The 27,967-nt window shown below is 39.1% G+C and overlaps 1 protein-coding gene across 3 annotated transcripts in view; it reads left to right on the plus strand.

Annotated features, from left to right (window-relative positions):
• Positions 1-27,967, plus strand: part of OSBPL1A (oxysterol binding protein like 1A) — a 156,778-nt gene that overhangs the window by 6,528 nt on the left and 122,283 nt on the right. For 2 of the 3 annotated variants that reach the window (XM_072949090.1, XM_072949091.1), the window contains exons 2-6: positions 3,857-4,031; positions 11,647-11,769; positions 14,769-14,854; positions 15,716-15,790; positions 27,174-27,285. In XM_072949090.1, coding sequence (XP_072805191.1) covers positions 3,857-4,031; positions 11,647-11,769; positions 14,769-14,854; positions 15,716-15,790; positions 27,174-27,285 — 571 coding nt within the window. Of the gene's footprint in view, positions 1-3,856; positions 4,032-11,646; positions 11,770-14,768; positions 14,855-15,715; positions 15,791-21,650; positions 21,670-27,173; positions 27,286-27,967 lie in introns of those variants that run through there. The other variant, XM_072949092.1, reaches the window with a different exon arrangement.

The raw sequence follows: 27,967 nt of genomic DNA on the forward strand, positions 1-27,967 counted from the left end.
TGCTAATTTTTAAAAATTATGGTAAGATACATATAACATAAAATTACCTTTTTAACCATTTTTGAGTATACTGTTCAGTGGCATTAAGTATAATTCATATTGTTGTGCAGCCATCACCACTTTCCATCTCTAGAACTTTCTCATCATCCCAAACTGAAACTCTCTACCCTTTAAACACTAACTTCCCATTTTCTCTTCTCCCAGCTTCCAGTAACCACCATTTTACTTTCTGTCTGCATGAATTTGTCAATGCCAAGTATCTCGTATAAGAAGAGTCATAATATTTGTCCTTTTGTGTCTGGCTTATTTCACTTAGCATCATCGTTTCAGAATTTCACTCCTTTTAAAGGCTGAATAATATTCCATCATATATATATATATATACACCCACACACACACACCCACCCACACACACACCCACACACACATACACAAGTTGCTTATCTGTTCATCTGCCAGTGGACACTTGGGCTGCTTCCACCTCTTGGCTGTTGTGAAGAATGCTCCTGTGAACATGGGTGTGCAAATATCTGTTTGAGTCCCTTCTTTCAATTTTTGGGGGTATGTAGGCTCAGAAGTGGAATCGCTACATCATATGGTAATTCTGTGTTTAAGTTTTTGAGGAACCACCATACTTCCCTGATGTTTATAATGTCCAGTTAAATGTTGTTAGATTATGATTGGATAAAGTTAGCCTGGATTTCTTTGGATTTTAACTTTTCAAATACCTTTAAGAACTGTTGAAGGACACGTCATTTAATATTTTGAGTTTCTGGTACTCAGGTGAATTAGCTCTGATTGTGGAACTTTACTATCTTTGGTTTCTCTAGGAATGTTCTACTTGGATTCTGTAGAAATTAAGCTGGAATAGTAAAGAAAAGTAGCAGTTCAAATGATCAAATAGTAGACCTCTGACCAAATTTAACAAGTTATGATTGCCCTCTAAGCTACAAATTTTAGGATCTCTGCCAAGATTTCAACAGTTGTTCGGGCCACAGAATTTACCCACTATAGTGAATGGGGATTCAGTGGCATGGCCTAACAAGGATGAGGACTAGCTTAATCAGGTAATTGACAGTGTTTAAACAACAACAAAATATAAATTTGCTTTCCACTGAATAATTTAGAATTGGAAGCTTAGCTTCCCCAGTGGGCTTTGAAGGAAAGGAAACATAATGCCAAATGGTCACTAGTCTCCTAGTTATTGAAGCTCAGTGTTTTTGTCTTAGTTATTTCTTTGAAAACATGCTCTTGTTTGTAAAATCTCATTAATCTTAAAAACAGGGTGTGGCTCCAGTCCACTCTCATAAGATGCATTAAGGGGTTGTTTGTCTTTCTTTGGCTTAAGTATCCAAGAGAACATGCTTTTCTGAAATAAGCACTCATGATTCTAAAGAATGTTTCTGTAAAATCTGTTCAACATTTGAATTTGGATTCTTTAACTTTTGTGTTTTTTCTAAAGTTAACAGTTGATCACATAAATTTAAGATTTAGAGATATGTCAAAGAAGTAGGGATAATCTTGTATAATCTTGGAGTGTATATTTTTAAAACATCTCTCTTTTCGTATGATTTTAATTTCCTATGACATGTAAGAAAACTTCATTTTCTTGGTCGCTAAATAGTCATAATGAATGCATTGCTTTTAGGTCTTGCTATAGGGAGACTTGAATGTTTTGTTCTCAAAGAACTAAGTCCACATTCATCTGTCCATTTAATTAATATTTGCCTGCTGTGTTCTAGGCACCTTGCTGGTCAGTAGGGATATAGTGGGGAATGTAATAGACATGGGATCCTTTTTCCACTCGAGTTTACAGTGTAGCATAGGGAGAGTCAAATGACCTCATGAGCACCTGCAGACTGACATTTGTGGCAAAAATAAGGGACCATGAAGGTTTATGAAGGGGGATCTAGTTGAGGTTGGAGATGGCAAGTCAGACCTCTTGAGAAATGTGGATAGTAATTTGTACACTTGACTCCCCTATAACATGAATTCTCTTAATGTAAGGCCTGGTTTTATTCATCAGAGATTTCTGCATCAGAGTTTAAAACAATGCCTGGAATGCGGTTGATCTTCAATTAAGTGTGTACTGATTAATCTCCTGGTGTGATAGTAGAGCTAGGGAAGGAGATACTGGCTGCAGTGGTGATGGGGGACCTGCAGCTTCTGTGGCAGTCACATTGGACCCCTTCCTAGCCCGTGCTGGCTTCCTAAGTGCCCACCTGAGGAATAAGGTTTTAGGTATTATTGACGTGTCAAGTTCTGAATATTCACGTCTGCAGACAGCGGTGGGCTTTGAGTTATAATCGTTCTCGTATGTAGAAAAAATACACAATGAATGTTTTTATGCCTTGGTTTGGAACATTTCTTAGTTTCTTTGTCGCATAGCTAAAAGAACATATAGATCACTTTATTTTGCTGGTCTGATTAGTACCACTATCTTTTTAAGAAGTTTAAATTACAGGTATTTTTGGAGTTGTGCTATTTGGACTGGTTGTTAGAGCCACTAGGAAATTTGCTGTAAAATTGTGTTTTTACTTTTCTGCTCTCAACAGTTACAAAATAATTGGTTTAGGGAAATAAGTTTTAAACATATACATGGTTTTATAAATTTGTTTCCAAACGGAGGTAAGGAAAGGTGTCAGTCCTCTCCTCACCCCAACATGCCTTTCTAAAGTAGAAGTTTATAAAGGAAAAGTGTTGAAAATGCCTGTTTGCATTTTTGAATTTATCCTCAGGGTCTTGCTTATTTGAGTAAGTCCCAAGTGTTATAGTCTGCAAACCTTTTAAAGTCTGCTAAGCCTGTGGATAGACTAGCTAGTTTTGATGGCTATGGTGTTAAATTGCTTTGGAAAGGAGAGAATGAATTGCTTTAAGTATATTTTTTTTAATCAAGCAGACGCCTGTGTTGAAACGAATACATAAGAGATTTAGGCATAGAGCAACGACAGTTTTATTTTTCTGTCTCAATTTAATTGGCCTTGTTCCTTTCTTAACTTTAAAACAAATTGAATTCTATTTACCTCTGTTACCCGCCCCCGCCCCCCCCATCTCATAGTAAGGGTTCTCTCCTGTTAGGGTACCTACACATCTATTTCTCTTAGGACATTGGCATCAGACAGGAGTTCTCCCCAGCCCCCTGCCAGCCCATCAACCCCCATCTGGCCTGTCCCTGGTCTTAGTGTGGTGGTTCCTCTCTCTAAGGCTAATCCTTCCCTTGGGCTTTCCATCGACCTATGTCAGACTCTTCTAGGATCCTTTTCATCCCTCATTCCTCCTTTCTCCTGTATTTCTATCTTTTCCTTTCCTGGTTTTTGCCCCACAGCCTATGAACATGCCCCTGTATCTCATATCCTAAAACTGAAGCCATGACGGCCCTTGGAAACAAAGTTACTTTAAAGGGATCTGCTGCATTCCCCACCATGAACCCCTTCAACTTACCCACATCTATTTTTTTGCCTCTGTCATTTCTATTGAGCATCGTCTTGAGGTCACCAGTGGCCTCCTACTTGCCAAACGAGTCGGCATTTTCAGGCCTCGTCCCTGCCCTTCCTTTGACATTTCACACCTATCCAACCCCCTTGAAACATTCGCCTCTCTTGGTTTCAGGGCTGCCACCCTCTCCTGTCCCCGTATCCGCACCTAGATCTTTCATGCTGAATCATAGTCACTGGCCTCCTTCCCCTTCAGTGCTGGTCTTCTCCCAGTGAGGGGTCTTCTTTACCCCTGTGATTTTATTGACCACCGATGGACTGATAACTCCCACCATTTTAATTCGAGCCTAGAGCTGCTTTCCTTTGCTCTGGCTCATGTTAGCTAATCGCTTACTGGGCATATCTCCCTCCATTTCCCACAGGAATCGCCAACTCACCACTATGAAGATGGAACCGGATCGTCACCGGAGATTGTTTCTGGTCTAACAGTTGTTCATCCGGATTGGAAACCTTCATCCTGCTGGTCTTGGTGGTCTCCTCATTCATGTCCCAGCTTACATCTCACTGTCTCTGGGATTCCTTCCATAACTGATGCAGGTAAAGAGCTAATCATTCCCTTTCTCCTCTACACAGCCACTTCCCTTCTGGATTACTATACTTGGCACATGTTGGTGTGATCGTTTGCATGTTTGCCCTGTGTCTGGAGGGCGGGGACTGTACTGTCTGTCAGTGGACCTCCAGTGCCTGGAGCAGTCCTCGTCCTTGGTAGGTGCTCAGCAAACCTTGTAATAAATCGTAAATCCCGATCCCAGCACTTACAAGCAACTGTTGTGGTTAATATGATAATTACAATGGACTGATAGAGTAGATAATAGATTTATTTTATACTCCCTTCCATATTTACTACATAAAAATGGAAAAACTGAGAAAAAAAAAACACACAATTTTTTTCTGTAAACCTAATGTGATGAGAACCCAAGGTAATATTAAACAACTGCTAGTATGTTCTGGAGAAAGTTGCCTCAAACGTTCTTTGATTCATTCTTAAAAAGCAGGGAAAGGATATTAAGTGAAAGTTTTTTGTGTTATGCCAGCAAAAGTAGACTGTCACTCTTTGTATAATGCACTTGTCTGGCTAAAAATATGTATGTAAAATCACCTGTGATAAAATGTCCATTTAATATGACAAGAAGATTTTTCATCTACAATAACATTAGAGAAATGCCTTTATGTTATAGGGAATTTAGAAAATACAGCCATCAAGAAACATTTAAAACCATAATTTCACTGCAAGGAGTAACCACTGTTACCATCCTAGTGTATTTTCTACTCTTTCTCCATGAATATATAAAACATATAGAGATTGTTATCTATGAATGTATAAAACATAGAGACTGTTATTTTGGAACCATCGGACTTAACAATACATTGCAATTCCATAGTTTTAGAAATTCTTTTATAACCTTTTTAATGGTTTCATAGTATTCAATTATATGAATAAACCTTTGTCAATGGACATTGTTTAACTTTTTTGCTTTATGATAGGGCTACAATAAATTTAAGTATTGGTAAACTTTTAAGATGAGTAGTCAAGTGTTTTATTACTTGAGTAAGTATGCACACATAAATGAATGCAGAGGTGAATTAGAATAAACACCGCTTAACAAACTGTGTGAAGAAAGGACATTATGGTCACTGTTAGAAGAAGTTTTCCAGGAAAATTTGCACTGAAAGTCTGAATATCACTCTCTGGGTTGGTCTGAGTTTGGCTTCCCTGAGAGTCTAGAAGAGCCCTTTCAAGGGGCCCTGAGTGCGTGCTGGGACCAGAGCTGGTTGTCTGACGGGGCTCTGAAGGAGCCAGGTTCTGGGCCCTTCCCTGGCTGGGAGGAGTTTTTTGGGGAGCAGACTGCTCTTCCTGTTCTGCTTCTGAGCTCACAGAAGCCCACCTCTAGTTCTCAGGGATAGGTGGAAGCTGAATGCTTGTGAGGAGGGCATGAGTACACTCAGCTGATCGGGCAGCAAGACAAGGACATGCAGGAATGTGATTAGCACAAAGCCCAGACAATCCAAGTATGGATGAGATGCAAGCCAGGCACACGGCTGAAGTGTACAGCTCAGTGGTATTAAACACAGCGTTGTGCAGCCATCACCACCATCCATCTTCATAACCCTTTTCTTCTTGTAAAACTGAAACTTTATGGCCAATAAACAGTAACTCCCCATGCCCCTCTCCCCCAAGCCCCTGGCAACTACTGTTCTACTTTCTCTGTGAGTCTGAGTACTCTTAAGTGCCTCATACAAGTGAAATCATACAGTACCTTGACCCTTGAACAACATGGGTTTGAACTGCATGGGGTCACTTATACGTGGATTTAAAAAAAAAAGTAGTAAATACTACAATACTGCATGATCCATGGTTGGTTGAATCTGGGATAGAGGGCTGACTAGAAATTATGTTACGAGTCCAAGCTTATACTGCTCGCCACACAACAGGTCAATAAATCAAGAGACGAATTATTGGGGCAAGGTATAGCAACTTTATTTGGAAAGCCAGCAGACCAAGAAGATGGTGGACTAGCGTCTCAAAGAACCATCTTGCCTGGATTTGGATGCTAGTTTCTTTAATAGAACAAAGAGGAGGAGGTGAGTGAAAAAGGCGATACGTTACTGCAGTATTTCCTGGTTCTGGTCAGACTCTGAAGGGGGTGTGTTAATTTCTTTCCTGCAGCCTTTCACAGCTAGGCCTGGTCAGGTTGTTTCCGGCGAGCTAAACAAAGATATTTTTGCTTACCCTCACTGCATGGGAGGTAGGTTTCCCCGAGATGGGCCATTATGTGTACTTTAAGCTACAGGCAACATCCCTTTAGTGATTAACTTGTACCAAAAGCAGTAGAATACAAAGTAAAAGAAACAGATCCAATATAGAGTCAGATTTGTTCTTCCCTTTTACAGTTACATTTGACTTTTGGCTGTTTTAAAGATTGTTTGTGGCCCTTTAAGATTCCATATGAATTTTAGAATGAGTTTTTCTATTTCTGAAAAACACAGCATTGGGATTTTGGTAGGGATTACAATGAGTCGGTAGATCTCTTTGGGTAGAATTGACATTTTAACAATGTTAAATCTTCCAGTCCATGAATATGGGATGTGTGTTTATGTCTCATTTCATTTCTTTTGCAGTATTTGAGATTACAATGTACAACTCCTTTACCTCACTGATAAAGTTAACTCAAGTATTTTATTCTTTTGGACACTATTTTAAATGGAATTGTTTTTGTGATTTCCTTTCCAAATTGTTTATTGTTAGTGTATGGAAATGCAACTGATTTTTGTGTTTACTTTTTATCCTCATACTTTATGGAATCTTTCCTGACTACATTTGTTATTTTTAACAGCTTTTTTTTAATGGCTTCTTTAGAGTTGTATACTTATACAATCATAGCATTTGCAAACAGATTATTTTACTTCTTCCCTTAAAATTTGGATGCCTTTTTTTTTTTCTTGCCTAATTCCTTTAACTAGAAGTTCCAGTATACTGTTGAATAAAACTGGTAAAAGCGAGCATTCTTCCCTTGTTCCTCGTCATAGAGGGAAAGCTCTAATTTTTCACTGTTGAAAATGTTTGCCGTGGGTTTTTCATATATGGCTTTTATTATGTTGAAAAATAAACTCTATCCTTGTTTTTTGAGTGTTTTTATCATGAAAGGTTGTTGAATTTTGTCATATACTTTTTCTGTATCAGTTGGGAAGATCATGTGTGTTTTTTCCCCCTTCATTCCATTGTGGTGTATTACGTTGATGAACTTTCGTATGTTGAACCATCCATGTATTCTAGGAATAAATCTTATTGGTCGTGATGTATATTCCTTTTTAATATGCTGCTAAAATTGGTTTGCTAGTATTTTGTTGAGAATTTTTGCATCAGTGTTCATAAGAGATATCGGTCTGTAGTTTTCTTGTGTCCTTTTCTGGCTTTGGTGTCAGAGTAATGCTGGCCTCATGGAATGAGTTGCAAAGTGTTCTCTTCAATTTTGGAAAAATTTGAGAAGGGTTAGTATAAAGTCTTCTTTAATTGTTGGATAGAATTCTCTAGTGAAGCAGTCAAGTCCAGGGAGATTCTCTTTTGGGAGATTTTTGATTTTTAATTCAATCTCTTTACCTGTTACGGTTCTTTTCAGATTCTCTATTTTTTCATGATTTAATCTGGGTAAGTTTCTTGTTTCTAGGAATATTTTATTTAGTTCATTTTATTTAGGTTATTCAATTTTGTGCATAGTTCACAGTACTCTTATAATGCTTTTTATTCTATAGAATTGATAGTAACGTCCCTGCTTTCATTTCTGATTTTGGTAATTTGAGTCTTCTCCCTTTTTTTCTTAATTTAGCTAAAGGTTTGTCAATTTGGTCGATCTTTTTAAAGAACCAGATTTTGGTTTCATTAATTTTTCTCTATTGTTTTTCTATTCTGTTTTATCTCTGCCTTGGTCCTTATTATGGGAATACCTCAGAGATACTGCAGGTTTGGATCCAGACCACCACAATAAAGTGAATATCACAATAAAACAAGTCACATGAATCTTTTGGTTTCACAGTGCATGTACAAGTTATGATTATATTATACTGTGGTCTATTAAGTGTGGAATAAAATTATGTCTATAAAAATGTACATACCTTAATTGAAAAATAATGCTGTTGGAAAAATGGAGCAATAGACATGCTCAGCACAGATTTGCCACAGACTTTCAATTTGTGGAAAATATAGCATCTGCAAAGTGCAATAAAGTACAATAAAGTGATGTATGCTTGTAGTTTCTTCATTCTGCTAGCTTTGGGTTTAATTTATTCTTTTTCTAATTTCTTAAGTTGCAAAATTATGTGATTGTTTTTAGGTCTTTTTTCCCCCAGTTTCTTACCTATTTTATGGACTGTTTTTTTAAAAATTTAAATTTTTTTATTGAAGTATAGTTGATTTACAATGTTTTGTTAGTTTCTAGTGTACAGCAGAGTGATTCGGTTATACACACATATATGCTTCTTTGTATCCTTTTCCATTATGATTTATTACAGTATGTTGAATATAGTTCCCTGTGCTATACAGTAGGACCTTGTAGTTTATCCATTTTATGTATAGTCATTTGTATCTGCTAAGCCCAAACTCCTAATTTATTCCTCTCCCACCCCCTTTCTCTTTGGTAACCATAGGTTTGTTTTCTAAGTCTGTGGGGTCTATGTGTCTGTTTCTATTCTGTAAATAAGTTCATTTGTATCATATTTTAGATTCCACAACATATAAGTGATATAATATGGTATATGTCTTTTTCTTCCTGACTTACTGTGATAATCTCTAGGTCCATCTATGTTGCTGCAAATAGCATTATTTCATTCTTTATTTTTATGGCTAAGTAGTATACACGTACACCACATCTTTATCCATTCATCTGTTGATGGACATTTAGGTTGCTTCTGTGTCTTGGCTGTTGTAAATAGTGCTGCTATGAACACTGGGGTGCATGTATCTTTTCAAACTTGAGTTTTATCTGGATATATTTCCAGGAGTGGGATTGCTGAATCATATGGCAACTCTTTTTTAGTTTTTTTAAAGAACCTCCGTATTGTTCTCCAAAGTGGCTGCACCAGATTACATTCCCACCAGCAGTGTAGGAGGGTTCCCTTTTCTCCACACCTTCTCCAGCATTTGTTATTGCTAGACTTTTTAATGATAGCCATTCTGACTGCTGTGGGGCAATACCTCAGTGTAGTTTTGATTTGCATTTCTCTAATAATTAGCAATGTTGAGCATCTATTCATGTGCCTGTTGGCCACCCATATGTCCTCTTTGGAGAAATGTCTATTTAGATCTGCCCATTTTTGTATGGGGTTGTTTGTTTTTTCGTTATTGAATTGTATGAGCTGTTTGTATATTCTGGAAATTAAGCACTTGTTGGTTGCATTGTTGGCCAGTATTTTCTCCCTGTCCGTAGGTTGTCTTTTCCTTTTATTTATGGTTTCCTTTGCTGTGCAGAAGCTTGTAAGTTTAATTCTTTCTCATTTGTCTATTTTTGCTTTTATTTCTAGTGCCCCGGGAGACTGACCTAGGGAAGAACTGCTACGATTTATATCAGAGAATGTTTTGCCTGTGTTCTCTTCTAGGAGTTTTATGGTGTCATGTGTGATATTTAAGTCTTTAGGCCATTCTGAGTTAATTTTTATGAATGGTATGAGAGTTCTAACTTGATTGATTTATATGCAGCTGTCCAGCTTTCCCAATGGCACTTGCTGAAGAGATTGTTCTCAGACTTGATAATTTCCATTGTCCTGTCTTCAAGTTCACTGAATTTTCTGCCTGCTTAAATCTGCATTTGAAACCCTCAAGTGAATTTTCTATTTTAGTTGTACTTTTCAGCTGCAAAACTTATTTTTCATCTTAGGCTTTCTGTCTCTTTATTTTTGTTTTGTTTATACATTTTCTTGATTTTGTCTGTATCTAGTTCTCTGAGCATTGTTAAGACAGTTGTTTTAAAGCCATTGGTACATCTGCCATCCATTTTTCAGGGACAGTTTCTGCTGATTAATTTTTCCATTGAATGGCCCCTGTTTTCCCTGTCTCTTTGTAAGCCTTGTGATTTTTTTTTTTGTTGTTGTCACTGAAAATTGGACATTTGAATCTGAAGTAGTAACTCTAGAAATCAGATTCTCACTCTTCTCCAGGATTTGCTAATTTTTAGTTTTATTTTTTGATTGTAGACTGTCTCTCTGCTGAGGGCCAGCATGGGTGTAAACTTAAGGCCTTCTCATGTCTTTTTTGAGCCTTTTGGTGAGCATGAGCAGTCACATTGTAGATTCTCCCCCTATATGCAGTTGTTTGTGAATGTCCTAGTCTTTAACACAGGAAAATTAAGGGGAAAATAGAAAAATGAATAGGGGAACAAAAAAGAGTGCTGGCCCTTTAAATCCCCTAGTGGTCCAGCCCATTGGAGAGGCTTGCATCAAGGAGGCCAGGTGCAACAGCAGTGGCTGCCCACTTCTTTGCACTTCTGTGATCAGAAGCAGCAAACAGTGATCAGAGCCCAGCTTCCCAGTATTTGGAGGAAAGGGTCCTTTTTGCTGACCCTGGCTCCAGCAGGCTGCACCAGGAACACAGGTACAGGTGTCTGCCAGGTGGCTGTGGGGTGGAAGATGGGAGCTTCTACCCTGCTAAGAGCTGAAACTGATGTAAATTAATGGCAATTTATCTTCCAAGTCTTCTCTGGTAGTTGCAAATCTTCAGTAGGTTCCAGAGTTCCCAAGTAGTTACATCAGACAGATTCTGCCAGTGCAGTTGCCATGTAGGTGGGGAGACAGTTACTTGGCCATCTCCCAGAATGCTCCCTAGGTGCATGTATATTTTGAAATTCTTTGATCTTGTCAAATTGTTGCCTTTCCTCCTACAACATATGAAGGATTGTATGCATGTTAATATATAATATGCATAATATTATTAGCAGTTTACTGGAGTACACATTTTCTGTCCATCCCAGCATTTGGTATGTTTAATTTTTTTTAATTTTTACTAATCAAGTAGGCAAAAAGAATCATTTTGATTTATTTGCATTTAATTATTAGGGTGAAAGAAATTTGTATTTTTTCTGGAAACTGCTGTTCACTACACTTTGACATCAATGCTTTAAATTTGGTTATAGTCCTCTATAGTTGGCTTTAGGCTTGGTAAGAAAGTATGAGGATTTATTTTTAAGTGTGGTCACTCCAGGATAATTATCTGTAATTATTTTCTTAACTATTTTTAATCCATTAATTTACATTTCAGACTAATACTTTTGTATGAATTACCATATTTCAGCTTTCTGTCTAGTTATTAAAGTTGTACCAATTACTATTTACAAAATACTTTGTTTTTAGTGGAATGCTTTCATAGGCACAATCTTGCAGCAGCTCATGAGGTTGATTCTATTTTGTAGATGAGGAGACAGGCTTTGAGAGAGTAAGAAACTTGCCCAAATGTCTAGTGCACTTCTTCAGTATATAATATAGTGAACAAAGAGTCTCAGGGTCAAGTTTTGGCCCTGCAGCTGACTCGTTTAATCAGTTCTTTTGTCTGTCTGGTTAGCTACAAAATTAAGATGATTTTTTTCCCTTTGTGTATTAGTAGATAATATCCAAAAGCAAACTATGTTCTTAGATAATAGCAATGTTACTTTTTTTTTTTTCAATCTAGAAATGAACACAGAAGCAGAGCAACAGCTGCTCCATCATGCCAGAAATGGCAACGCTGAAGAGGTGAGACAGCTGCTAGAAACCATGGGAAGGAACGAGATCATTGCTGACATTAATTGCAAAGGTAAGCTTTGAATGAATTTTATAGCTTTTCTTGTGAGTATGCCCTATTTTATCATTTATTTAGTACTAATCTTTCTGATCTTGCTTGTAATAAATTTCCATCTCTTACTTTAAAAAGAACCCCCTTGAGGGTGGGTCCTCTCCTACTTCCCTCTGAGTCAGAGAAATTGAGATCCAGTCTTTAAAACTGTCATGGATCCCAAACCATGAGACCTACAAGGGTGACCTTGAGTCCACAGGATGCATGCTATGATGATTTTTTCTTCTCAAAGATACTGTAGTTGTAGCAACAGGTTTAAGTGTTTATTGTACACCCAGAGTCATGTAAAGTGCCTTGGAGATGTCAGAATTCCTGCCCTTGCTGAGACTAGAGCAGTCGATGACTAGATCAGACTTGTCCTCCTTACACAACGTGGACCAACATATGGAAGATGTGGACGTGCAGGATGTGACGAGACACAGAGATATGGAACTGGAACCTGGAGGATTAGCTGCTCGGTGGAGATGATACCAAGGTGATAAATGAAGCTGTGTAGACTTAACCAGGTGAAAATAGAGAAGAAAATGGTTCAAGGAAGGCAGAAGACAGGCCATGTACCAGGTCCTGAGATGAAAAGCAGTGCAGATGGCAAGGGCTTGCAGGCAGGAGGGCTGAGGGATAAGGCCAGGTCAGGAGGTAGCAGCCCCTGGGATCCTCTCCACGGTGCCCTGTTCACATGCCCCCTGTACTCCCGCACAGCTGTGTCAGTCCTTTACTATTCTCCTCAACTCTCTTACCAGACGCCTCCCCCTTAACAAATCATCTGCTGTCTTAGCCTCACACAAAAAGAGAAGCTTTCACAGAATTCCCTGGGCTGCCTGGCACCAGTTCTACCCACAGGCTCCCTTTTATCCTCTCTTCCTGAGGTCTCACGATAATCATGCCTCCTGTATCTTGGATCCCAGGCCCTCCTGCTTCCTAGGCTTTCCTTTTTCTCCTTTATCTTCAGCCTCTCCCTCTTTAGTTGCAAATAGGGAGGAGCAACTAAACATTTGTGTCTCTTCTATCTAACAAGTGAAAGCATTGCAACCCTGTCTAGTGCCAAGCCCAGGGCACCTCGGAAAGGATCGCCAGTCATGATCAAGACTTAGCTGGAGTATGAGATCTGAATTTTTTGGAGCCATGAATCCACAAAGTTCTGTGTTTTTTCTTCCACCACCGTTTAGCAACCTAGCTGCGGTTATAGAAAAATTGAGCGAATGTATTACCAGGCTTTGGGGTTTTTCTAGGCTGCTGTGACAAAGAGGATATTGGCAAAGAAATGTTAAAAGGAATCAAGAAATAGATGCTGGATTTATTGATGGAAGTGAAGATGGTGGGGGAATTTACATACAAGAGAAGTGATTAAGGAACTGGAGGGTTGATTAAGTTGAAGAGCGTGTCTGGGGCTTTTATCTGTGTGAACAAGTTGGAAAATGAGGACTCTGGGAAAGTGGGCTTTCTGTGTCCGAGTTCAGACATGACAGTGACATCGAGGCTCTGGCTCTGAGACTGGGTACCCACCGTTGAGCAGAGGCCAAATTTGTGGGGTAGCGAAGGAAGCTGAGAACCTGAGTCACCAGGAGACTGGACAGTAGGAGACACACCTAGAATGGTGGCAGGATTTGCCTCAGGGAGAAAGACTGTGTTGCCCAGAGTTAACTGGTGAGAGGGGAGCCACTGGGAGGCTGGTAGATGGCAGGAGAGAAGGCATTTGAGGGAGGTGTGGCTGTGGCTTAATGGGGAAGCCTCAAACGAGGGGTTGAAATGTGAGTGAAGTCAGTGACCAAAGATTGCGCTAGGTTTTGATGCGGAGACTCACCTGGCTTCTGTGCTGTGAGGACCAGGGGTGTGTGGGTACTGGGAGGCTCCCCTCGGGATAAAGGAGAATCAGTGTCGTCAGGAGGAGATAGGTTTCAGTGAAGGACCAGAGGGTAAAGAGAAATGTTCCATGAAATGGACCAAGGCTGTAGGACATATTGCCTGTGGGATTACACATGTGACAGGGAATATTGTGGGAGTTTAGGTAAATGGCAAACAATCACAGGGACACGGCTGGCGATGGCAGTCCCTCCGGAAGCTGTTAGAGGCCTATTCTGGGTGCCCTGAGGCTGGTGGCCGGGCTTTCTGTTGGCCTCAGACTTGAAATCCAGGAGCTGAGCACAACCCTTAAACCTCCAGCTCCTCCCAAGGATTTCTCCTGGGCTCTGGTAGACCCTCCAGGGTGGTGGGCTTTGGGACTTTGAGAGGCTGTATTCTTTCAAGCCTGATGGGAGATTTTGGTAACCTTCTGACACTATCTCAGCTGTAAGCTATAGTGCCCTCATTTTTATTTCCCTAAATTGAATTACATCGCTCGTTTTTACCGCACTCAGTCGTTTTATACCTCTCCTCAGCTGGGACCTGACATTTCGTTGCTTTTAGTTTTGGTTCTTGCTGTCTAATTGGACTCAACCACCCCGGTAACCCTTAGCCTCATTACCTGAGGTTTTATCTGAAGTCAGGACTCCCATTTCCTGTCCCTTTCTGCAGCACTAATGGCTTTCCAAATGCTGCAGGAAAGAGTCATTCCAAGTTCCCCCTTCCTACCCACCCTCCTAATGGGACAGATTTTCAAGAAGAGGAGCTTTTCATGAAATACTGTGCCGAGGGAATCACATCTTTGCTGAACGATGGCAAGATGGTTAGACACTCAGCACCTTAGAGCCACAGGCTACTAGAACTCATCCAGTTTGAATGTAACCGCTATCATGTCTCCTTTCACCCTTTCAGACATGAGGCCGTTGAGTTAGGAATATGGCACCAGAATCTGGGTCTTGTGAGTTCTACTCCATTACACTCAGAACATGTGTTAGTCTCACATTCATCAGCAGTGAAGGGAGCCGCTGTCCACTGGATTGGTGCAGCATACTAGGGAGAAATTAACTTTATTGTAAAATTACCTAAATAACATCTAAAAATACTTCTTTCCATTTTTGTAGGGAGAAGTAAGTCTAATTTGGGTTGGACACCTCTTCATCTGGCATGCTATTTTGGACATAGACAAGTGGTCCAGGATCTCTTAAAGGTATATTTATGGCTTTAGTTTTTAAATGAATAAAATAAATATTGCTAATAGGAAAATTATGAAAGTCTTAGAAAAGCCATCTGAGCCTTAATGGCCTATTTAAAGTAATCGCTGATCACTAAAGACACTTAATACTTTGCGAAACATATGAATTAGTTTAGCCTGATTAGCTACAATTGTTCTATCAATCATTTGACTTTTACATGATTGACTTTTTACAGTTGCAAAAATGGACATACGAGTTAATGAAGATACTATGTTATTTTTTGAGCATAAGTTAAAAAAAAATTGCCGAAGCACATACTGTGTAGTTCAAAAATAATGTCAGAATCTCTTAGTGAGCTCCATGTAATTTAAGAACTCACTTCTCAATTCTGATGAATAAGTTTCCACATACTGATATTTTTGAAATTGGGTTGCATCTTAACACTGATCCAGTAACTCAAAACCTGAAATTCAGGAGCTGAGGGCAGCCAGTAAACCTCCAGCTCCTCCACCATTTAAATAGTGGCATCCTTTTCCTTTTTTCCCGTTAAACTTACAGTGGTGGAGAAAATATGCTATTTTATTCAGAGAAACAGTTCTCCTTTTTTCAATATGAGTGCTTCTAGAGTAGAATGAATTGAAGGGTGTATAGACTTTGAATGAAAAGTAGCTTTTTATTTTCTGCCTATCAGGTAGATTTTTACCTTTGAGGAAGCTTACTGTTTTACTATGAACTGAATTTATTGTTAATAGTGACGATCAGTCTCAACCGTTACTTTAATTTTTAAAATATTTAATGTATTTTTTAGAGAATTATTTTCACCTTTGTATATTTCTTGATATGTGGAAGGTGTTTAAAGCTTTCATGTTTACTAGGCTGGTGCAGAAGTAAATGTATTAAATGACATGGGAGACACGCCACTTCATCGTGCTGCCTTTACAGGACGAAAGGTGAAAAATGTTCTCTGTTCAATATTTGCAAGTGAAATATTTGGAAGAGTAGTCACAAATGTTTTCTCCTTTGCTACCCTAGGAATAGCAACTTGGAAAAGCCACAAAAAAAAAAAAATGTATAAACCAGCACTGTGGGTCAAAACGCCACATGCTCTTAGTGACAGACAGTGGGGTCAAGTATGAAGGTCATGGAGACCCCCACCCTAGTGTCCCTGATAGGAGCTTGTTCAGTCTCTGCTTGCGTACTTCAGGGATGGAGAACTCCTGGACTTTCTTTTTAAAATCACCTTTACTGGAATAATTTACATTGCATGAAACTCACTTGCTGTTAGTGTACATTTCAGTGATTTTTTTTGTACACAGTTGTGCAGTGGTCACCACAGTCCAGTTTTAGAACATTTCCATTGCTCCAGGAGGTATGATAGTTGTAGGTTTCTCTTAGATGCCCTTTATTAACGCTAGGAAGTTTGCTTCTATTTCTAGTTTATTGAGAGTTTTTAATCCTGAATGGGTGTCAGTTGCTTTTCCTCTGTCTTTTGAGATGATCATGTGATTTTTGTTCATTAATCTATTAATGTGGTATAATACATTAATTTGGGGATGTTAAACCAACTTTACATTCCTGTGTAAATCTCACTTGATATTGGTTAATAATCTTTTTAATAAGTTGCTGGATTCTATTTTCTAATTTCTTAAGGATTTTTGGGGGTCTGTATTCATGAGAGATACTGCTCTGTAGTTTTCTTGATATGTTTGGCTTTGGTAACAGGGTAATACTGGCCTCAGAATGACTTGGGAAATGTTCTTTCCTCCTCTGTTTTCTGAAATAGCTTGTGAAAGATTGATTTTATTTCTTCCTTAAATATTTGATACACTTCACCAGTGAAATCATCTATGCTTGTGTGTGACATCTTAAATTACTAGATTAATTTAATTGTTTAATATAGATCTGTTCAGATTTTCTACTTCCTAAGTCAGTTTTGGTTATTTTTTTCTTTCTAGGTTTTTTCCATTTCACCTAAGTTGTGTAATCTGTTGGCATGAGGTTGTTAATAATATTCTTCTGTAATTATTTTCATATCTGTAAGGTTGGTAACATTAACCCTGTTTCATTTCTGATTTGGGTAATTTTTGTGTTCTCTCTTTTTGTCCTAAGTTTGGCTAAAGGTTTATCAACTTTGTTGATCTTTTCAAAGAACCAACATTTCATTGATTTTCAAAAAAATTTTTTCTGTTTATTTCATTGATTTCTGCTCTGTTATTTTTCTTTTTCATTTAATTTTCTATTTTTTGTTTTTTAAAGTGAAGATTATTTTGAGTTCTGTGTTCTTTAACAGAGGCATTTAAAGCTATAAATTTTCCTCTTACCTGCATACAGTAAATTTTGACATGTTGTATATTTGTTTTCATTCATTTTAAGAGATCTTCTAATTTTTCTTGTGATTTCTTCTTATGGAAATATAGAAATATATTGTTTGCCAAATCTTTGGAGATTTCCCAAAATTCTTTCCATTGTTGATTTCTAATTTGATTTCCCTTATGATCAGATAGCTTACTTTGAATTATGTATTGAAGAATGTATTTTAAATTATTTTATTAGGAATTATTTGACGATATTGCATTTGATCTATCCTGGATGATGCCCTTTGAGTGCTTGAAAAAATATATATTCTATTTTGGGGCAGAGTATTCTATAAATGTACATTAGGTTAAGTTTAGTGATAGGGCTGCTCAAGTCTCTTATCCTTACCTGATTTTCGGTTTGTTTTACCAAATACCAAGAGGGAAGTGTTGATGTCTCCAAGTATAATTCTTGAATTGTGTATTTTTAATTTTGTCAGGTTTTGCCTGATGAATTGTCTGGCTCTGTTAGATGCATATCCATTTACAGTGGGATTTTGTGGGACATGTTATATGGGCTATGTTTTCCTGATGTGTTGACCCTTTTTAAAATCATTATAAAATGTCTTTTTTTTGCCTTCAGGAATATTTCTTACCATGAATTTTATTTTGTGTTAATATAGCCAGTCTAGCTCTTACAGTTACTGGTTATATTACATATTTTCCCTTCCTTTTGCTTTCAACTTGTGTCTTTGAATCTAATGTGTGTCTTTTGCTGGAAGCATATAATTCAGTTGTGTGTTTTTTATCTAGTCGGAAAATTTTTGCCTTTTGATTTAGTGTTTAGTCTGTTCACATTTGATTATTAATAATTTTGGATTTATATCTTCTATTTTGTATTCATTTTCTGTGTCTCAGTTTTTTTTGTTCCTCCTGTACTGCCTTCTCTTGTGTTACACAAATACTATTTAGTGTACCACGTTATTCCTCTGGGTAGTAAACTTTTTGAACTTATCTACAATAGCAGCTTTATACTTTTTAATCTGCTAAATTCAACATACAGGCCCACTGAAAGTTTGCTTTTTTCTGACTATGGGTCATTCTTCCCTCTTTCTTCTCATGTCTCAAGTTTTTATTGAAAACTGGACATCCTTTATAATGCAGCAACTTTGAATTCTAACTTTTTCCCCTTGAAGTTATTTTTTTTATTAACTTGCCTAGCTTTCATGTGTGAAGTCTGTAATGTGTTTGGCTTATCGATATATCTGCTCTTTTTGTTTAAAAAATTATTTTAATGTTTTAGCAGGGTTTCTGTTATAGACTGAATGTTTGTGTCCCCCTAGAATGCATATGTTCAAATCCCAATGTGATGGTATTAGGAGATGGGGCTTTGGGGAGGTGTTCAAATCATGTTGGAAGAGCCTTCATGAGTGCGATTAGTTCCTTATAAAAGAGTCCCCAGAGAGCTCTCGTGCCCCTCCTGTCATGTGAGAACAAAGTGAGAAGACAGCCAGAGCGAGGAAGCAGGCTCTTACCAAACACCAGATCTGCTTGTGTCTTGATCTTGGGCTTCCCACCCTCCAGAACTGTGAAGAAGTAAATGGTGTTGAAGCCACCCAGTCTCTGGTGTTTTGTTACAATACCCCAAAGGGACTAAGTTTCCTAGAGTTCACCCCTGCATTTACGGAGCATAGTGCTCACAGCCAATGTTTGGTTACAGGTTGTGCTCAAATCCTCAACCCCATGAGGCTTCTGCCCTCTGCCTGTGGGTGTGTGTAGGTTGGAGAGGACTGTCAGAGTTCAGCCACTTCTCACTTCGGCCTCTGCTTTAACTTTCTGCAGGGCCCTCTCTTATTTCCCCTGCACAGTCAGCCAGGACTCTGTGGGTGGCTTACGTTGTCCTTCTTTGCTTCTCCCATTTCTCGGCTGTTCTGCCATTTGCCCTCTGTGATAGGCACAACAGTTGCCCTCCAGAGATGTACTCATCCTCATCCCCCAAGCCTGTGGCTATGTTGGGTTACATGGCAAGGGAAGATTAAAGTTGCAGATGGAATTGAGGTTGCTAATTAGCTGACCTTAAGACAGGAAAACTATTCTAGTTTATCTGGTGGGCCCAGTGCCACCACAAAGGTCCTTAAAAGTGTAAGAGGGAGGCAGCAGAAGAGTCAGAGAGGGACATGTGTCTGGGAGAGAATGGGCTGAGAGAAGCAGTGTTCCGGCTTGGAGCATGGAAGAAGGGGACCAAGGGATGTGGCAGCCTGGAGAAGCTAGAAAAAGGGAAATGAATTCTCTGGAGCTTCTGAAAGGAAACCAGCCCTGCTGACACCTTGATTCTAGCCCCATGAGATGCATTTTAGACTTCTGAAATAGAGACCTGTAAGATAATTAATCTGTGGCGTTTTAAGCTGCAGAGTTTGTGGCGATTTGTTACAGCAGCAGTAGAAAACTCATACACTCTAATGGGAAAGGCAGCCTCGTGCTGTAGGTTTTTCTGTTTGTTTCCTACTGATTTTCACTGCCAGCCCTGGCCTGGTTCAACTTCTTGTGGGGAAGTGGGGCGGGTGGGGTGGGGGCAGGGGGGAGGTGGTATGTGTGGATAGCCTGTGGCTGGGGGGCTAACGACTCTTGGTGTTCTTACCTGAAGTTCTAGCTCCTGCTGAGTATGCCTCTCAATTTATTCTCTTTAGTGGATATCCAGCACCATGGAATGGTTAGTGTTGTAATTTTGTCCAACTTTATTCTCACTTTTCAGGATGGCAGTTCACTGATCTCTTTATGCTATCATGACCGAAAGTTGCTTCACCCTCTTTTTCTTGAAAATTTTTTGATTATTTGAATGATCTGTTAAATTAACTATGACAGAGGGTGTATTTCTTCTTCTGATTATTGACCATAGTCCAACATACTCCCTAAAGGTTTTTCATAATCCCATAATTGGAAGATTTACGTGCATTTATCACAAATTAAAGAAGATGAATTTATTATATTTCACACTTTTCATTATTCCCATGATTAGATTTAACTAATTTTCATATAAACTATTAGCCAACCCAGTATATGTGTGCTAAGCACGTTTGAATTAGTACATTTCACACCATTTGGTCTGTTTGTTCATATATTAATACTTGTGAACCAGATATAGAATCTTACTAAAGGTGAAGGAAAAAGTACCTGTTACACTAAAAAAAAAATAAAAGTAGTGGGTTAATTGCTGTTCTTGACTCGGGGAGAGGAAGGTTCAGAAATGAACTGCAGTTGGTGTCATTTGCCTGACCCATGCGTGAACTACTGCTGTTTTCCTCTGTAGCCCTGCACTTCTCAGTCTTTTCTATGTGCCTAAGAAAGTTCCTGGCAGTCTATTTCCATACGGCCCAAGTCTACCGAAGTGCAGTTTAAATGCTGTTTCCATAAATTCTTTCCTGGCTCCCTGCGCTTGGAAGGGAGCTGTCCTTTTCCAGGTTTCCCATGAACATTCCAGCACTTCCATTCACCTTGTCTCACAGTTATTGTTGTATATGTCTTAACTCTACTGCTAGATTGTATTAATCTTGTTCCCAAGGAATGAATACATTTCACTTTTTCGTGTCCTCTCGGAGCACAGCGCAAGTCTTACTGCCCATCTGTGTGATTACCTAGAGCAAATCAGTTCATTGATCTCTCTTCAGTTCTTCCCATATTTGTCTGTTTTCTTAAACTCTGAACATAAGAACGTGCTAAATTAGGCCTTAGTTTGATTTGAACATTAGCACATATATGCTGTCTTATATTAGAAAATAAAATTTAGCTGAAGCTAAATGGTTGCACCACACAGGAAACATTAAAAATTTATGTGCTCAATATCCAAGCATGACTGAATTTTACAAGAAAGTTTAATGTCTACTTGAACTGATGAAAGGAATCAAATCACCTTGTTCTGATGTGATCTTCTACCATGAAGATAATTTAAAATATGATAGTTAGATTCTATGATTTAATAAACAAAACGATGAAAAGGGATGTGGTTTGTTACAAAGTGCTTTAAATTCTTGTCCTTTGAAATACATAAAATGCAGCTCCCAAAATTTTATGAGGGACCTATGGGCTTTTCTTGGTACATTAGCGACCCCTAGTGTTCTAAATGAAAGAAAATAGATTTTTAAGATGATATATTTTGGCATTTGTTTCCTTGCTTTATTTTTCAATGCAGTACAAATTCTGAAACTTGTACATCTTTTATAAGAAGCTTGAAATAAGGATACAATCAGTAGGATAAATAGCGGGGTTGTGGTTCTGGTTCGGCTTACTGTTTTCTAGCAGAGCAGAGACTACACCGAAAAGCAGTGCTTCCTGTGTAGCGTGTCTCAGGAACTGTGTATCCCTCACCTGGCAGAGGTGAAGGTGCAGATAATCCTGGGGTTTACATGAGCTTATCTGTCTTGTTCTAGGATACCATCTCTCATGCTTATAGATTGAATGCCTAGTGTGAGTCAAGCACTGTCCCAACAACTTGAGCTGCATTGTTTCGTTTAATGAAGCACAACATCCCTGAGACGCAGGTATGAGCAGTACTATTTCTTGTAGACTGGGCTTCCAAGGAAGCGGACTGAGTTGGACATGAGTGTGCAGCAGGCTTGCCGGAGTGCTGTGGGGTCACACCTGTGCAAGGGGGCGTGGGAGCAGGAGTGGGCAGAAGCTGAAGTCAGTCTGTGCTGCTCTTTGCAAGGGGTGCCCCTGCTGACCATGGGGAGCTCCTGTTGCTGTAGTTGGCCTTGCGGCTACAGCTGAGTCGTCATCTTCCTCTCCTGCTTTCCGTTCTAGATTCCTCCTCCCCCTGACTAGCACATCTGGTCTTCATGGCTTACCTGGTGGTGTAACTCCAGGCTGTCGACCCCGGAGGTCTGAGCCCGTGGTTAACATGCCCTCCATTGGCTAGGCTTGTCACTCTTGTCCATTTACTGTCAAAATTGAACAAGGAAATACCAAGAGACACTTCAGTGTGTCATCTGCGCACCAGACATACTCCTCCATGTCGTCCTTCCTCCTGATGTCCCAGGTTAATTACCTCTGCTAGGATGATGACTCTTGTCTGCTGGTCCTTTGACACAGGAGCCTGGAATTCAGGCATCCTTTCTCATCTGGCATATGGATCAGAACATAATTCTTGAGTGTGGAATATGCTGCCTCAAGGCCTGAAGAAGCCAGCCAGACATTGTTCTTCATTCTGTGTCTCAGGAGATGCAAGATGGAATAGTTTGTTCTTCACTTCGGGGCCAGTGTCCAGCATTACCTAGACCAGTGAACCCCTGAAAACTGACTGACAGGATAAAGCCCCTGAATTCTGAGATCTCCCACCTTCTGGAGCACAAATATCTTACTAATAAGGCTTTCAACATTCTAGCCTCTTTATGCTCATCTGGTTCTATTAATGTGACGTCATTGATGAAGTGGGCCAGGGTGATGTTCTGCAGGAAGCCCGGATGGCTCTGAGGCAGGACTGTAAATGTAGATGTGTATGGTGTTTGTGTGTGAGTGCAAACTGTCTCCCATCCTTTTTTCTTAGAAGGATACATCTGCCAGGTCAGTTGCTGTGTACTGTGTACTTACGTAGCATTGACCTGCTCTAGCAAAGATTCCCCATTTGGCAGAGTGGCTATAGTTGGGGCTGTTTGGTGGAATTGGTGGAGTCCGCTGTCATCCTCCACACTGCTGGGTTTTGCAGGGGGAGAGTGGTGAATTAGATGGAAATATTCTAGGGACCATCAGCCCTGCATTCTTAGGTTTTTAAGGGTGGCACTAATTCCTCCTCATACAGGGTGATGGTTTTTATTTATCTTGGCCAGGGTGTAGGGGAGGGAGTTTTAGAGCCTTCGAAGCAATGTGAGCGTATGCCAGCAGCTAAGCGATCTATTCCAGGTAGACATTCAGGGGCTGGGGAGAAACCTCGGGATGTATGTGTGGACCCAGTGCCTGCACTGTGAGCCAGACCTGTGCCTGGGGTTCATTTATTATCTCACCCCTGTGCATGCCCCCTTTCTAACAGAGGGACCAGGTAACACCTGGGTCTTGTGGCATCGTGTACTTAATAATTTATGAAATGTTTGTGTTTTCCGCTTTCCTTAGAGTGCAGTTACCTGAGTCGATGGTCTGAGATTCATAACTACGTTGGCTTTGGTGTCGCAGAATCTTCCCTCCCAGGATATGGCCTCTCCTTCAGTACATAGTTCTAAGTCCATAACTGACTCTGGTGTAGAAACTGGACAAGATGTCATGGTTTTCCTTGGGGTTACTGTCTTTGACTTCTGACCATCATTGATGTCTTGATGGTAAAGACTGAGTTGTACTTGCAAGATTCCTGGCAGCATGAACAAAGCAGTGGCCCCCATTATAGATGTCAGGGTGTCAGAAATGCCATGGCACACAGTCAAAGAAGGGTTTAAATAAGCAGGCATGCCAGATTGGGTATGGATCTTATAAGATATGTTTGTGCCGTGGGAGGGCCCAGAGGATACATCATTTGCCAAGCACTGAGAATCGCTGGTGGAAAAGGCACCAGCATCACTAGAAAACCTTACGAAGTGTCCATCTCTCTGAGTTCTAGGGCTGCCACTAGGAAACGCCATTGCAGACCTGTTTCACTGGGGGCGAGGGGCATATCATAGGACCCCAAAACAGTGGAGGCCTGCAGGTGGCACTTGAACATCAGAAGCCAAGTGAGTGCAGTTATGGTAATGACTGAGTTCAGAGGGGCAGGGTTGGGGGACTGAACTGTGGAGAAGTTACGGAAATGGTTACCAGAACACGGCATTCCTGAGGGCAAATTACATGGGCAAATGGTATTCATCATTATCTCTTTTTCCCTTTTATAATTTGTTTGGCCAGATTGAGAAGGCAGTGCTTCATGTAAATTCTTGAATAACTTACTGCACATCATCAGACTGACACTAGCCCACAGTCACTGGGGCTCAGTTCTGTGCCGTCTTCTCCCCTCCCCATCCCTCTCTCTTGTTTCTCTTAGGGTTTGGCTAACTTCTGTCGTCCTGTCCTCAAGTTTACTGATTCTCTCCTCAGCTGTGCTCTGATGACCACTGATGGCATTCTTTATCTTACTCCTTTGACTTTTTCTTTTTTTTTGTATTTTTTTAAATTGAAGTATAGCCAGTTTACGATGTTGTGTCAATTTGACTTTTTCTTATAGTTTCCACTTCTCAGCTGAGATTCTCCATGTCATCATGTGTATTGTCCACCTTTTCCACTAGCACTTTTAAGATAATAAAGTTCTCTAATCATTTCAACTTCCTTAGCACCTGCTCACTTTGACCCTTTGTAGTCTGGGTCCTGAGTCCACCCATTAGCTGAAGTTTTTCCTAAAGGTCATCAGGGGTTTACTGTTTTTAAGACTTAACGTTTTCCTGTTTTTTGTAGCTGCGCTCTGACAAAGCTGATCACTGCTCTGGGAAGAGGTGTTGTACAGTCTGTTACTCTTGCTGTGCCTTTGGCTGTTTTTATGATTCCTGTCTGTGTATGTTTGTTTTCCTTACCCTTCACTCTTGATATGGCCCTTTGTTGTACAGAGTTTTTGCTTTTGTTGTAGTCCAGTTTATCTATTTCTTTTTTTACCTGCGCTTTTGGTGTCAGCTACAAAAAATCATTACTAAATCCAGTGTCATGAAGCTTTCCTCTTATGTTTTCTTCCAAGATTTTTATTGTTTTAGGTCCTACACTTAGGCCTTATCCATTTTGAGTTAATTTTTGTATGTGGTGTAAAGTATACGGGTCCAGCTTTATTCTTCTGCGTGTGGATATCCAGTTTTCCCAGCACTGTTTGTTGAAGAGAATATTCTTTTCCCCTCTGAATGGGCTTGGCACCCTTGTCAAAAATCATTTGACCAAATATGTGAGAGTTTATTTCTGGGCACTCTGTTCTAGCCCATCGGTCTGTGTGTTCATCTTTATGTCATTTTAGCACTGTTTTGATGACTTTGTTTAACTCTGAAGTAAGTTTTGAGATCTGAGAGTGTGAGGTCTCCAACTTTGTTCTTTTTCAGTACTGTTTGGATTGTGTGGGGGTCTCTTGAGATTCCATGTGAATATTAGGATGGGATTTTCTGTTTCTGGAAAAAATGTCATTGGGCTTTGATAGGGATTGCACTGAATCTTTAGGTTACTTTGGGCAGGGTTCCCATCCTGACAATATTCAGTCCTCCCATCCGTGGACACTAGGTGTCTTCTGCTTCAGTTATATCTTCACTTTCGTCCAGCTGTCCTTTGTAGTTTTAGTGGACAAGTCTTTCACCTCCATGGTTATGTTCATTCCTAAGCATCTTATTCCTTTCGATGTTATTGCAAATGGAATTGTTTTTCTTTTTTTTCTTTTTCTTTCTTTTTTTTAAATTGAAGTGCAGTCTGTTACAAGGTGTCACTCTCATGTACAGCACAATTTCCAAGTCATGCATATAGATACATTTGTTTTCATATTTAGAATTGTTTTTCTTCATTTCCTTTTCTGATCATTCATTTTTATCTTTGCCCACTTTTAAATCAGGTTGTCTTTATTGTTGAGTTGTAAAAGTTCTTTATATATTCTGGGTATAATTTCCTTCTTAGATACGTGGTTTATAAATACTTTCTATTGTTCTGTGGATCATTCTACATTCTTTACTAAAACGACCTCTTTACATAAAGTGTGAAAACACTCCTCCCAAAATGTTACCTTTAAAATGATGGGAAATGCTAAGATATTTTATAAGAATTTATTTTATTAGAATGTTAGACTTCTTAGCCACTTTTCTATTTGTAAAATGTGATAGTACATTTTATAGAAAAATATTCAATGAAAAGTGTGTTTATAGACACTATAATATCCTGGAAAATGTGCTATATTAGGTGAAGGGAGTATAACGTAAGCAACTATGTCATAGGAATTATGTTTAAAAAAACTTGAAGTTATGCTTGGGAAAAATAATTGGAAACATGGCAAAATGCTTCTAGTGGTCATATGGTGACTAGGACAGTGAGTCTTTTCTTCCTGTCTGTTTTTAAGATTGTACTTAAGTATTTTTTACTACAAAAAAAATTTTTTTTAAGAATGGTAAAAAAAAAAAATTATACCGCCCAAAGGTAAAATGAAGCTCATGGGAAAATGTAACATGTGATGATAGGGCGTCACTTCCTGTGTATTCATGTGTCGTCAAGCTAGAGGTTAGAGGAGCACTGTATTTCTTTCATCCTACCTTCTTGTAGAAATAAAGAGCCAGTGTTACCACCTTCCCCTCCACGGCCACTACACATCCCAGCGAAGTGAAACATCAAATCTCTAATATTCTCCTGCAAGTCTCCTGCACTTCTTCTGTCTTAAGTTATGTAACTGAACTGATCCACTGATACTGGACTCATGTACGTTACCAATTAGTTTGAAATCCCTTAAAGAGAAGTTAGCCACTGAGAGTAAATATGAGTGAGGTAGTCTGTTCTCCATTGTTGAATATTGAATTTAGAAGATCGTTTGCTTCATTATAAGCCATTCCTTTGCTAGTGTTGTATCCTGTCAGTCTGAATCACTTTATTTATAATGTCCTATTATAAACATCAAAGTTAATTTTTTAAAAATCTAAGTCTGTTGGGGAGATTATTTCTTTTTTCAACAGGCCTTGGAGGAATACTGTTAAATGAGTGTACTGTCTGCTCTAAGTATCTAATTTAAAGCGTCTAATTTAAGTAATGGCTTTGTTAATGCATGTTTCATTTGATCACGTAAATCAATTTGGTAAAACAACCAGATGATTTACTTTAAAAATCAATTATAGACATTTTCTGTGTTAATTGTGGACTGGCAACTATTTAAGCAATCCTCAGCTATTATTACAATTAGTTGAGTTGTAGTATTCAGTTTATTTCATTAATATTCACTTAATGTAGATATAACTGATGGAATAATAAGATTCCTACGTAGTACTTCTTTCTATTGTAGAAACTCGGGAGTAACTAGTAATCTGAAAGATGCCTATAATACAATAAAGTCTTCATTTAATAATAGCTAGTAATAATTTTTCTGCTTTTTTAGGAGTTGGTAATGCTTCTTTTGGAATATGATGCTGATACAACTGTAGTTAATGGAAATGGACAGACAGCAAAAGAAGTGACTCATGACAAAGAAATCAGAAGCATGCTTGAAGGTAAATGTTACGGATCTTAACATAGACAGCATTTATTTTAATTATAACCCACAGTCCAGAATATGAGTGGAATTGGCTTCTGAGATGCCAGAGTAGATGACACCAAGCCTGTGCTCTGAAGATAAGATAACTTGGAGTCACTGATTAGACACAAAACTATCTATGTGAAAGTTCCCCCAACCTGAAACTGCTCTAAAAAAAATAAAGTCTATTAATTTAAAAATAAAAGAAAGATTCCCTACAGCTTATAGTTTTTTTTTTAACTCTATGTAATGTTATACAAAGTTTCAAAAATCAAATCTCCAATAAACTACATGTGGAAGATAGAGACCTGAGGGAGGTTGGCTGATCGGCTGCAGAAGCACAATAGTGAGGGAATGCGGGAGTGGAGGACCGAGAAACTGTAAGAGGCACAGCTCCTGGGAGTCGCTGATACCTGGGAGGTTGGCTCTGCCGGCTCCATTCTCACGAGGACTTCATGTTAGTACAGCAGCCGACAGTAATTTCTTGATGGATCCGCTTCATTGTTATGAACTTCAGAGATTAAGTTACGTGTAGGCAGACATATGAGGAATTTCTCTAAAAAATAGTTTAGAACAAAGATATTTTGACTCTTGCACTGGGAAGCCTTTGTTCATTAGGATTATCCCTCGAACAACGAGGGCTTTGGCTGTAATTATTT

Source organism: Vicugna pacos, chromosome 24, assembly GCF_048564905.1.
Source record: "Vicugna pacos chromosome 24, VicPac4, whole genome shotgun sequence".
Classification (NCBI taxonomy): Eukaryota; Metazoa; Chordata; class Mammalia; order Artiodactyla; family Camelidae; genus Vicugna; species Vicugna pacos.